At 40.9% G+C, this 13,352-nt stretch overlaps 3 protein-coding genes across 3 annotated transcripts; 2 read left to right on the plus strand and 1 right to left on the minus strand.

The window, feature by feature from the left end:
• The first annotated feature begins 847 nt into the window (after positions 1–847).
• LOC134072874 (5-beta-cholestane-3-alpha,7-alpha-diol 12-alpha-hydroxylase-like) lies at positions 848–2,695 on the plus strand. The gene has a single exon (XM_062529748.1). It carries the CDS (start codon positions 873–875, stop codon positions 2,406–2,408), a length of 1,536 nt encoding a protein of 511 aa, XP_062385732.1. The 5' UTR covers positions 848–872; the 3' UTR covers positions 2,409–2,695.
• A 3,988-nt stretch (positions 2,696–6,683) lies between these two features.
• Positions 6,684–9,567, minus strand: LOC134072882 (5-beta-cholestane-3-alpha,7-alpha-diol 12-alpha-hydroxylase-like). The gene is made up of 2 exons (XM_062529760.1): positions 9,449–9,567; positions 6,684–8,180 (listed from the first exon to the last, which is right to left on the minus strand). Exons 1-2 carry the CDS (start codon positions 9,462–9,464, stop codon positions 6,700–6,702), a joined length of 1,497 nt encoding a protein of 498 aa, XP_062385744.1. The 5' UTR covers positions 9,465–9,567; the 3' UTR covers positions 6,684–6,699.
• A 225-nt stretch (positions 9,568–9,792) lies between these two features.
• higd1a (HIG1 hypoxia inducible domain family, member 1A) lies at positions 9,793–12,568 on the plus strand. Its single transcript, XM_062529772.1, has 4 exons — positions 9,793–9,905; positions 10,575–10,695; positions 10,855–10,989; positions 11,076–12,568. The coding sequence occupies exons 2-4, from the start codon at positions 10,620–10,622 to the stop codon at positions 11,147–11,149; spliced, it is 285 nt and encodes a 94-aa protein (XP_062385756.1). The 5' UTR covers positions 9,793–9,905; positions 10,575–10,619; the 3' UTR covers positions 11,150–12,568.
• The last annotated feature ends 784 nt before the right edge of the window (positions 12,569–13,352 follow it).

The raw sequence follows: 13,352 nt of genomic DNA on the forward strand, positions 1-13,352 counted from the left end.
TCTGTAAATGGGTCTGATTTTTTAACAATGAATCAGTAATCAGAGATTACTCTTTCCTAGGCTACTATTAGAGCACAACTTGAACTCAAATTAACTTTATTCAACCTTGACATAGCTGATAAGAGATCAACTGTAATTCCTCATCATTGACAGTGATGGACAAATGTCAAGGACAAACAAGTTAAGGACAAATGTCTGAAAGGTCATTCAGTTGGCATTTGGATGATTTCATTCGGGGTCCCCTAAAGCTGAGAAGCGCAATAATGAACAAACTAAATATGCCTTTAATATTTTACAAAATATTTATAATGGACATTATGTCTGAGGAAGGGCAGTGTGTCCCGAAACGTTACATGTGGTGAATAAAAGAAAAAAGAACATTGGAGCTTTAGTGTGCATGACTTTTTATTGTTCTGGATTGTGTCTAGTCTCTGTAGACAGCCCGGGCTCCAAAAACGGCATCAAAAATATCCTGGTGCAGCCTGGACCATGAAACAAAACAAACTATTCCGGCCATTCACTGATGAGATGTACTGTACGTTCAGGACAGTTTCAGGTGCACGGGAGGGAGGGGGAGGGAGGGGCGAGCTCTCTGTTTTGATTGAACTTCAACAGAAGTGACATTACCCAATATCGCTTAGAGTACCATTAATCATTGACTAACATCATGTATCACCTCACTGATCTGTGTCTGTAACGTCACAGACGTTATCTTTACTGTACCTGATTGAGAAAGTCTAAATAGCAAAATCAGACTCCTGTTAGGCAATCCTGTCCTTTGCCAAAAGGGGAGGAATAAAAGCTGTGATGCTATTTGAGAGAACCTTCACTGATGATTCATTGTGATTCAGAGGGTGGAGAAGAGAACAACCATGGGCTTGATTCTGCCAGTTTTGCTTGCTCTGCTACTCTCTGTTCTAGGTGGATTATACCTACTGGGGGCTTTCCGTCGACATCGTCCAGGTGAGCCTCCCCTCGATAAAGGCCCTCTGCCATGGCTGGGACATGTTCTTGAATTCAGGAGAGACACCGCAAAGTTTTTAGAGCGCATGCAAGGAAAACATGGAGATATCTTTACAGTGCAGCTGGGTGGATTTTATTTCACATTCATCATGGACCCTTTATCCTTTGGATCAGTGGTGAAGGAGGCCAGAGCCAAACTGGATTTCAATGAATTTGCTAAAAAACTGGTTGAAAAAGTCTTTGGATACTATCCCATTGAGAATGACCACAAGTTTCTTCAAATGTCCAGCAACAAACATCTTATGGGTGATGGGCTAGCTGTAATGACCCAGGCCATGATGAGCAACCTTCAGAATCTCATGCTGCACAGTGTTGGTTCAGGAGACCATCAAAATGGCTGGCAGGAAGATGGGCTTTTCAAATACAGCTACAACATTGTTTTTCGAGCTGGATATCTGGCATTGTTTGGCAACAAGACACCCACACAGCCTGAGGGGCTAGATAAAGCCAAGGAAGCAGATCGTCTAGAGTCAGATGAACTGTTTTATGAGTTCCGTAAGTATGACCAGCTGTTCCCTAATCTGGCATATGGCGTCCTTGGCCCCAGTGAGAAGATGGAGGCAGAGCGTCTGAAGAGACTATTCTGGAATATGCTGTCAGTACAGAAAGCGAGTACCAGAGACAACATCAGTGGTTGGGTCCTGGACCAGCAGCAGGTCAGAGCTGAACATGGAATGGAGGAAGGCATGCAAGATCGATTTATGTTCCTTCTCCTTTGGGCGTCACAGGGAAACACTGGCCCTGCTGCCTTCTGGCTGCTCCTCTTTCTCATGAAGCATCCTGAAGCCATGAAGGCGGTGCGAACTGAGGTGGAGCAGGTACTGCAGGAGACAGGACAGGAAGTGAAGCGTGGAGGACCCCTCATTGACCTGACCAGGGACATGCTCCTGAAGACGCCGGTCCTAGACAGCACTGTGGAGGAGACCTTGCGTTTAACAGCTGCACCTGTTCTTACCCGTGCTGTACTAGAGGACATGGCCTTAAAGATGGCTGACGGTCGTGAGTATAGCCTCCGGGAGGGAGACAGAGTGGCTCTTTTCCCCTACACAGCTGTGCACATGGATCCAGAGGTTCATCCTGATCCAACTGCTTTCAAATATGACCGTTTCCTTACTTCAGATGGTGTGAGAAAGACAGATTTCTACAAAAATGGCAGAAAGGTGAAATACTACACCATGCCCTGGGGAGCTGGTGTCACCATGTGTCCAGGGCGCTTTTTTGCCACCAATGAGCTGAAGCAGTTTATCTTCCTCATCCTCTCATATTTTGACTTTGAGCTGAATGACCCTGATGAGAAGATACCTGGAATTGATGTAAGGCGCTGGGGCTTTGGATCGATGCAGCCCACCCGAGACATTCCTTTCAGATACAGGCTGAAATTCTGACATCATAAAACATTTTCTTATGGTGTATGAAAACAATCTACAGTATGCAATTTCCAAGAACTAAGCTACAGAAAATGTATGTGTATATATTCATAGGGTTGAAGGCTCATAAAACCACCAGTGTCAATGATACTGATTGTCATACATTTGCTATCGTTATGAATCATCATAATCATTGGTTTGAAAAAACAACACAACAACAACAAAACAAAGCTAACTAAGTAACTCTGCTTTTCTGTTTTGTTTGGAAAGAAAAATAAATAAATGAAATTTTATTTTGAAACCTTTACCGTTTCATTTGTAAAACTTTTTTTTAACAAAGTAATGATATGACTTAAAAAAGAAAAGTGTATCTCTAATCAGCAATGCAAGTGCCAAACAGAGCAGCAGAGGACAGTATGACTATGATGTCATCAGGACGTCATCATTTCAAGGCCCTTCACCTTGTCCTTGAATTTGGAGTTAATGTGTTCTGCTCTGTCATAACTTGGATATTGCAAGTGTACTAAACGTTTTAATTGCTATAACTTATTCTAGACCTCTCCACCACATTTTAAGATAAGATAAACTTTATTGTCCCAGGAGAGAAATTAGTCTTGAGTGCCAAATACTCACAGCTGCTTGAAATATGACACAAACCAGTGCAACACAACAAGACACATAGAAACAGACAACATAGATAGACAAGTAAGATACTGTATAGCGAGAAAAGAAATACAAAACATACACTAACAAATGTACAAAATCTGAATAAAGACATGCTTAAACAGTTATATTTCACAATCCCTCATACACAATACAATATTGAACATGTCCTAAATTAGCAAAGAATACAAACATCCATTCAGTAGGCTATAGTTTTGTTAAAAAAAAAACATGGCAACATTGAAAGAGCTGCAGATGCGTGACATAAGTTATCAACTTGTTTTGTAACAAAGTTATAACATCAGGATTGAAATAACAATATAAATAGCCTACAAGTCCATAATAAATATTTTATAAAATATTAAAGGCATATTTAGTTTGTTCATTATTGCATGCGCTTATCAACCGGGGGACCTGGAGAACAAATCTTCTTAGTGCTGCTTAAAATGAAATCATCCAAATGCCAGCTGAATGACCTTTCAGACATTTGTCCTTCACTTTGTCCATCACTGTCAATGATGAGGAATTACAGTTGACTCTCTTCTCAGCTAGCTCAAGGTTGAATAAAGTTAATTTGAGGTCAAGTTGTGCTCTAATAGCCTACCAGGAAAGAGTAATCTCTGACTACTGATTCATTGTTAAAATGAGTTACAAAATGAGGATGACCAGTAAAAATCAGACGCATACAGACTCATATTATTGGCATACAGACTCATATTATTGTCCCCAGGGCCGGCCCAAGCGATAAGCGAACTATGCGGTCGCTTAGGGCCCCCACGCCACCAGAGGGCCCCCAAGAGCACCAAAAGATCACGATAATATATATCTTTTTAAAAGTAAAAATAAAAAATATCATTGAATAATAGATACGAGATGGTATTACACATATAAATGTGATTTGCATTTTATTTTCACAATTCGCAAAATACTATAGGCCTATTCTCAAAATGGATTCCTGCTGTTGGTTGCTGCCACCGTTGGGCATGCAGATATCATACACCGCTGGCATGGTTGTCGGTCATCATGAGAAACGTGAAGTGGAAGTTCGTTGCCACTTAACTATGTCTCAAAAAAGGAGCTATCCCTCTGGAGCCGAGAAAAGAAAAAAGAAGAAGCTGGAAGACGAGACACACCACACCACACCACCACCATATTGCACATTTTGCACAACTTTGAACGTCTGTTCTGAATTTGAAAAACTAAAGAAATTAAACTGGTTAACTTGTTACTGTAAATACAGTGTCTTGTCTGCTGATTTCAAATAGTATAATTAATTTTGCACACATTTACACCCCACTCTATTTAAAAATGCAAAACAACAATTTTGTGAGTTTGCTACTCTGGTAATGTTAAAAACAGCCAGAATGACACCGGTATGATGTAAGTAAATTACAAATGATGGTAATGATAGTGGGTATGTTACACACACAGTGTAGCCTATGGGATGATGAAGCATCTGGTGCTGAGGTAGTGGTATGGGGGGCCCCAAATGAAATTTTGCTTAGGGCCCCATAAAGGCTTGGGCCGGCCCTGATTGTCCCAATCTTAGTTCATTCATTTCAGTTCTGTCTAAAACACTAATGAGCTCATAGATTGGATGAATTCGTATTTTATCTCGCTCTCTGGTGTTAAAATTGAAGGCATACTTTGATTTGCTAAAAAAAAATCAGATGTTACAATCTTGTAATGGACTATAAGTAAGGCTATTTCAGTGAGCATATTAAATACTTGCCATAGTTAGTTAGCTTCAATAAACACCTACATAGATCTCCTAATGTAGGCAAACATGGCAGCTTTGGTTCCTCGTGAACTTCGGAGGTCTTAGGTTGGTGAAGATAACGGCCTATTTTAGCAGATATCTAGCGCCCCCTCATGGTGTTCTGGCATCCATGAATTATCATTTGCCTTTACTTGTGCAGGCAATGACTCCTCACAACAGGCACCAGCTTCTCTTTGAATCTCTAACTCTAAGCAGTAACAAGTTATGCTCCAGAGTCCATTTTAGTATTAGAACCATGGCCTAGTCGTTTGAGCCAGAATCAGCAGAGGAGTCAAATATTGAGAAAGAACCAGTCCCTCAAAGATGGGAATTCAATGTTTTTGAGTGCATTTTCTCACTGACATAATCGTAGCACTTCAGCCTAGACACAGTTAGTGTAACCATACCCCTTCAGACACTCACTCACTACTCTTTTAAACTTAAGGGTTTTTCTTATATCTTGAATGAACATTAAATGTCTACATGTATATCTTTCATCAGTTTGTGAGGATTACTGCAGTCACTGTGAGTTGTGTCATGATTTTGAGATTTTTTTGCCTGGGCTGAGGTTGTGAGATTACCAAAGTTATATTTGCCCACATTAAATACAATCCCAATAACACACAGTTGGATAATCAAAACTCTGTATAATCCAAATCAAAACATATTTTTGTTCCACATTTAAATAGGCCTATATTACCTCAAACTCTGAACTTGAACAGGCTAGGCATTGGTAATTCATCCCCAGACCCCGATAGTTGACTAAAACAATGTTGTGTGTGTATGCGGGAAGGAGTTTGGGTAGGGGGCCTTCAAGGGAAAAAGATTGGGAAACACTGCCCTATGCCTAACTTCTGACAGATGAATAGCCAGTGCTTTTATTATTATTAGTAGTAGTAGTAGCATTGTTATTATTATTATTATCATTATTATGTATTTATTTATTTATTTTATTCAAATTATTTGAAAACTGAGATGAGATGTAGCAGTAACATTTCCAAGATGTATCCCTGTATGAGATTAGATCAGCAGGATCAAGGGTTTGATGACACAGCCATGCTCAGCCTGGTCCGTGCACGGGGAATTTGGTCTCTGTTTTTATCCCATCCATGAATTAGTGAACACACACAGAGCACACAGTGAAGCTGTCAGCTGTCTTGCTACAGTGGTGCTCGGGGAACCGTGGGGGGTTTGGTGCCTTGCTCACTTCAGCCGTGGATGTGGGCATGGGAGAGCAGTGCTCAACCACTTCCCCCACCCACATTTTTCCTACTGGTCGGGGATCGAACCGGCAACCCTTCAGGTCTGAGGACTGGCTCGGGCATTCTCAGATGCCCAGATATGACGAATGACATAATATGATATAACAGCATGCAATAGAAAAAAATCTATACTTTTTCTTTTTTTGCATTTTATAGTTGTATCATTGACCACAAACCACAATGACCACAAACACCTAACTGAAAATATTATGTGGCAGGGTTCAATAAAACAATAGAAAGCACTAGATTGTGATGTAGAGATAGTAAATGTTTTTTTAAAAATTACATTTTTATTACATTTGTTAATGACCTACAATATTCCCAAGACTACAAACCAACAATTTAGATATAAGTTAATGACACATATAACAGGTTTACCGAAGCCAATTTCTTTGTTATTTTCAAGCAAAAAAGACGGCAATAACTTTATTGTAGTATGGTTTACTTTATTGAATTTTTCATTTGAATGTAATACTGGTAATGAATGACTAAGATATATGGGAATGTAATTTCAATGACATTGGTTTTATGAGCCTACAAGGAAAGCGTGCATCATATGAATGTGCTGTAATTCATGAAGATACTGTACAGTACATTGTGGTCAAGCTACTTATGACTATGTATGTCAGAATTTCAGCCTGTATCTGAAGGGAATGTCATGGGTGGGCTGCATTGATCCAAAGCCCCAACGCCTTACATCAATATCAGGTATCTTCTCATCAGGGTCCTTCAACTCAAAGTCAAAATATGAGAGCAAGAAGAAGATAAACTGCTTCACTTCATTGGTGGCAAAAAAGCGCCCTGGACACATGCTGACACCAGCTCCCCAGGGCATGGTGTAGTACTTAACCTTTCTGCCATGTTTGTAGAAATCTGTCTTTCTCACACCATCTGAAGTAAGGAAACGGTCATATTTGAAAGTATATGGATCAGGATGGACCTGTGAATCTATTTGCACAGCTGTATAGGGGAAGAGAGCCACCCTGTCTCCCTCCCGGACGCTATACTCACGACCATCAGCCATCTTCAAGGCCATGTCTTGCATTACAGCTCGGGTGAGGACAGGTGCAGCTGTTAAACGCAAGGTCTCCTCCACAGCGCTGTCTAGGACCGGCGTCTTCAGGAGCATGTCCCTGGTCAGGTCAATGAGGGGTCCTCCACGCTTCACTTCCTGTCCTGTCTCCTGCAGTACCTGCTCCACCTCAGCTCGCACCGCCTTCATGGCTTCAGGATGCTTCATGAGAAAGAGGAGCAGCCAGAAGGCAGAAGGACCAGTGTTTCCCTGTGACGCCCAAAGGAGGAGGAACATAAATCGGTCTTGCATGCTTTCTTTCATTCCACGTTCAGCTATTAGTTGCTGCTGGTCCAGGACCCAACCACTGATGTTGTCTCTGGTACTCACTCTCTGTACTGACAGTATATTCCAGAATAGTCTCTTCAGACGCTCTGCCTCCATCCTCTCACGGGGGCCCAGGACGCCATATGCCAGATTAGGGAACAGCAGATCACTCTTACGGAACTCATGAAACAGTTCATCTGACTCTAGACGATCTGCTTCCTTGGCTTTCTCTAGCCCCTCTGCCTGTGTGGGTGTCTTGTTGCCAAACAATGCCAGATATCCAGCTTGAAAAACAATGTTGTAGCTGTATTTGAAAAGCCCATCTTCCTGCCAGCCATTTTGATGGTCTCCTGAACCAACACTGTGCAGCATGAGATTCTGAAGGTTGTTCATCATGGCCTGGGTCATCACAACTAGCCCATCACCCATAAGATGCTTGTTGCTGTACATCTGGAAGTGCTGACTTTCAGTGGAATAATATCCAAAAACTCTTCGAACAAGAGGTTTGGCAAACTTATTGGAATCGAGTTTGGCTCTGGCCTCCTTCACCACTGATCCAAATGATAAAGGGTCCATGACGAATGTAAAATAAAAACCACCCAGCAGCACTGTAAAGATGTCTCCATGTTTTCCTTGCATGCGCTCTAAAAACGTTTTGGTATCTCTCCTGAATTCAAGAACATGTCCCAGCCATGGCAGAGGGCCTTTATCGAGGGGAGGCTCACCTGGACGATGTCGACGGAAAGCCCCCAGTAGGTATAATCCACCTAGAACAGAGAGTAGCAGAGCAAGTAAAACTGGCAGAATCAAGCCCATGGTTGTTCTCTTCTCCACCCTCTGAATCACAATAAATTAACACTGAAAGGTCTCTCAAATAGCATCACAGATTTTATTCCACCCCTTTTGGCAAAGGACAAGATAGCCTGGGAGGAGTTTGTTTTTCATTATAAGTTCTCACTCTTGTAAGTTGTGACATTATAGACACAGATCAGTGAGGTGAACCTCTTTTTTGGCATGTGTGCTTCTGTAAAATCTTAAACCTTTTTTTAATGATCTGTTCTTTTGTTAGAGCTTAACCTATAGGCTAGTTCATAGTGTTCTTTTTATGTGACACTTCTGTTCCTGTAACTTGAGTGCACATGAACAATCATGTGCTGTGTGATGACAGAAATGTTCTTAACCTAGTTTTAAATGTTTTAGTTCCTAAACCTAATGTTCTACCTCATTGGACTGAAGGTGTGTGTGTATGTGTGTATGTGTGTGTGTGTGTGTGTGTGTGTGTGTGTGTGTGTGTGTGTGTGCGCGCACCTATTCCAACACCTAGTTAAACCTAGTTAAAAAAAAAAAAAAAAAAAAAAAAGGTGTTGTAATCACAGTTTGCTGTGAATATCTCGAGAACTGCAGGGCCTTGGATGAGTAAATATTTCTATATATGTTGGCGTCCAGGGGCGATGTCAACCCATCCCATAACCACATTTAGCAAGCCATTGTCAAAAAATGACAAAAATTAAAAAGCAAAACTGGGACATTGTAATTGCAGGTATCTTTGGTTGTCAGATTCAAAACTGCACAAAATTTGAAGTGGGATCACTATGACATCCTCTGAATGTTTAGTGTAAACACACCCACAGACACACGCATACATACACACACACACACACACACACACACACACACACACACACACACGCACACACACATACATACAGTAAAAACACACACACACACACACACACACACACACACACAGACCATTGAAACTGAACTTGAAGGAAATGCTCAGGACCTCTATAGGTGAGCTGGGACAAGAGATGCAGTTTAATTTAGCCTATAGGCCTACTGTACAGAGAGGGCTGAGGCAGTAATAACACCTACAGTATATTGGGGTGTCTTTAAATGACCATATTAGCCCAACACAGTTGTAGTTAAAAGATAAAGAAATAAAAAGATCATTAACACATTAATTTTTAACTGGTCAATTTGTGAATATAATATGAATATGCAAATCCCTCAGTTAATGATCATCTGTTCTTACAGTGCTGATCGGGCATGATCGTGTTGAATCCAATGTCCGAGCCAGGTCTGTTATAGAACACAGCTGATCCCCGTTACATCAGAACAGTCTCCGGAGCTCTCCGGTTACATCAACCTTTTTTGGACCTGGCTCTAGCGTGGCATTTTGGGAAATTGAGTTAGCTCAAAATAGTGACATCCCATATTCACAGAAAATAAAGGAAAACAAATTCTGCTTATCTGAAAAAAGATTCAACGTAATAAGAATTCAGGTCCAGTGCAGCGATAATGATGTCTCGGAACTTTGCCATGCCCAGGATTTAGTAGGCTAAATTCCAAAAACTCGTAGGAAATGTAATGTCTCTACGTCAGTACAACGTCATCAGTCACGAAGCACACGCCCTCTACTTTCGTAACTTTCCCTGTCTGCTGCGGCTTCAGACCTCTGCTGCGCTCGCACGTGAATCAAGTCACCTTCGGTGAGTATGGACCAATATGGCTCGTTCTGTTCAAGTTGTCTGCTCGAATAAGTTTATGTACGATTGAATGTTGTAACACGTTTGTGATTTGGGTTGCTTAAAAAAATCAGGCGTCCGAAGAATAGGCTATGTGGGGGAGGAGAAGATTCTTACCGGCACAGATTACGCGCAGCCTAAATAAATGCCGTCTCTGACACAATGAAAGTTGTTTCTGAACGCTAATGTTAGTTAAGTGTAGGTTTCTAGCGCATCAAACCAAGCCAAAGGTTGTATGAAGATTCGCTTCGTATGGCTAGGCTTTTTAGAGAGCTAATTTTGTGAAGATGTCACACATTTGTTTGACCTTAGGCAGCTAAATTGATGCTTGTGTTTTCTTGAATGAAACTGAAGTTAACTGAAGAGTTATGATCTACAATTTGTTCAAACCAAATGCGAGTCTAGTGTATGGATGTTTCATCAAGTAGGCTAGCCCAACACGGTAAGTGTAGTCGGGCTCTTCATCGTTATGCAATTGAGGGACATTACATAGTCTGATAAGGCTAGGCTGCTGTTAGGCTGTGGTCTACTTGCATGGTAGGCTAAAGCATTTTGAACTGCTTAGGCTTGCTTGTACAATTGTCTCACCTTTTTATCTAACTGATTTCTGATACTGTGGTTATTTCCCCATAGTTCAAGATCTCTAAATAGGCCCACTAAACCTACCCTTCAGTCAAGATGTCTGCAGTGGATTATGATGAGTATGAGTCCAAGTTTATGCGTAAAGCAAGAGAAAATCCATTTGTTCCTGCAGGTAATACACTTTTCTTATTTAATCTACTGTTATTAGACCAACACCATTACTGTTTGACTGATAGACTTCATGCTATGCCATCGATAGAGCCTATATCTCATAATCATGACACTTTTAAAATAAATAAGCAACAATAATTATTTTTGACTTTCACAATAGGAATGGCTGGATTTTTCGTTATTGTGGGTTATGGACTGTTCCGACTGAAAAGCCGTGGCAACACCAAGATGTCAGTGCATCTTATTCATATGCGTGTTGCTGCCCAGGGCTTTGTTGTTGGAGCAATGACGATAGGTATGGCACAAATGCATATATTTGTGTGTCTGTCTGCCTCTTCTCATTCAACTTGTGCTTAAACTTGTGCTTTTTTTTCTCTTTAGGTGTCATCTATTCAATGTACAGAGACTACGTGTTGAAGCCCATGGCAGAACAGAAAGCCCTGAACAGCAAATGAACTGTTATTTATTTGATTCATTTCACCTCATAGGTGTGTTAGGCCCTGTGTCCACCAATCACATTTTTTTTGCGCTGACAGCACCCTCAACCTCACTCTCAGAGTGCTTTGTCAACATTACAAAGTTTTGATTGGTCGTCAAGAGAGAAGTGACATTGACGGGGCCAAGGGTGCTGAGCACTTAATTTCATAGGATTTGTATAGAAAATGGCCACCGTCAGAGAAAAAGTGGGTTTGGTGGACATAGGCCCTTAGTGTTTGAAATGATGGACTTATGTAGTAAGTTTGAAGTGATGGGAATCTAATCCCATTTTAAAAATAGCTGTGCCTCAGATTTCTGAGGTCATCTCTTTACCATACTTTTGTGCCTCATCAGACCTAAACAACAATATATCTATATTTTTAAGATCATGTTTTGTAAAACAGCAGACTCTGATCAGATAAAGAAAGAAAGTGAAAAGCTGTGAACATACAGTACCTGGTATCGACAAATGGTATTTCTCTCCATTGGTTCTGTTGTTATAGGGAAAGGACACAAGCCAGGAATCACTCACCCCTGGTAATTTACTACTTAACACAAGACCAAATATTTTATTTCTAAGAGCCTTGTGGTATTTTCTTCCACAATCTTATTTATTTCGTCAAGCTAATGGACCTTATTGACTACTTCTATTTTTAACAGTTAGGAAAGATATGTCATAAGTGATGTTTTATTTATCAAATTATTTGCTGTGTTTTCTAACAGCCATCACTGAAATTGTTGCTCTGGTTAAACAATGTCGTCTGTTCTGCTTCCGGCTTCTGTATGAGTTTATGAAGGCCCAGCAACTTCTAAAGCAGAACTCTGAAGAGCAGCAATTGAGCTATCTTATACAGATTTAAACAAACAGCTTAACTTGTCAGCCTTTGACAATAAAAATAAGTCACAACTGAACTAGCGCCTAACTTTTGTATTATACCTTGTTGCATTCTAGCCTACCTCTCTTTTTAACAACACTTCTTCAGAATTATGAAAGTTTTAATGAATCTGACAGTCAAGGCTATGGAGAAAAGGTGCTATAAGCGATGTTGGGTAATGTCACTTCTGTTGGTGTTCAGTTAGCTATTCCCTTCCCCTCCCTCCTGTGCAATGGAAACTTTCCTAAATACGCATCTCGTCGGTGATTGGCTGGATGTTTTTATGGTCCAGGTTGGACCAAGGTGTTTTTGGAGCCTGGGCTGTCCAGAGGCTGCATTTTACAGTGTATTCAGGGCACAGGCAGAGATGGTGAGGCGATGTTTGCTGTATGTGACCACATAACATGGCTTAGGGCCACCTTTTGAGGTCTGTTGTACTGTATCTTTTTGTGAATACATAGATTTGATAGTCTACTGTATTTGTACACTGACTCAATGCAATAAAGGGTGTTTTAAGTGGTTTATTGTTGAATATTGATATACTTTGGATGATTGGATAATGATTACAAAATGAAATGGTAGGCTTAAAGGCTTGGGTTAGCAGAATGCATAAAACAAATATTAATGAAAAACATACAATTGCATTAACACCAACATTGAAAGGTAACAACAGTCTGTTTATTGTTAAATAACAATCAGAGTAGCTGCATTAGTTAATCCGTCTATTTGGAAGATTGGGGTGATTGGATGGATGAGAGGAACACAAACCAAATAAAGTGTAGGGCCTAATCACATTGCAAGCAAGGCCTGCATTTCAGCTGCATTACCTGTCTGTTTTCATTTTGGCGACCATGTTAACACCATGTGCCTCTCATTCGTATCTGTCCTCCCTTCCTTCCTCGGTCCTCGTTCCCACTGATCTAGATAAAGAATGATGGGGCGGCAACAATCCAGTTTTCTTTATAGATCCGTGGGCCTAAAGGATCGAGGAGGGATGTTGAGAGGCACCCCATGTGTACACTGCCTGCCTGACACACACGTCTCAAAATGTGTGCAAGCTAGGAACAGGACGAGTGTATTGAAAGCGTCTACATTCAAAAGAGACAGTAAAGAAATGTTTTAATGGCCATAGTAACAGCACATCAGAGGTGTTTGTGGTGCACATGTAAAGCACGACGCAGCAGCCGTGGAACACAAACTGAATACACACCACACTCGAAGTCTGATTAGGCCCTTAAAAAGGATGTTTATTTTAGTTGATGCAGCAAGTGAAACTCTGGATTCAGTGGTGATGGCCTCACAACCA

The sequence above is a fragment of the Sardina pilchardus genome, chromosome 2, assembly GCF_963854185.1.
Source record: "Sardina pilchardus chromosome 2, fSarPil1.1, whole genome shotgun sequence".
NCBI lineage: Eukaryota > Metazoa > Chordata > Actinopteri > Clupeiformes > Clupeidae > Sardina > Sardina pilchardus.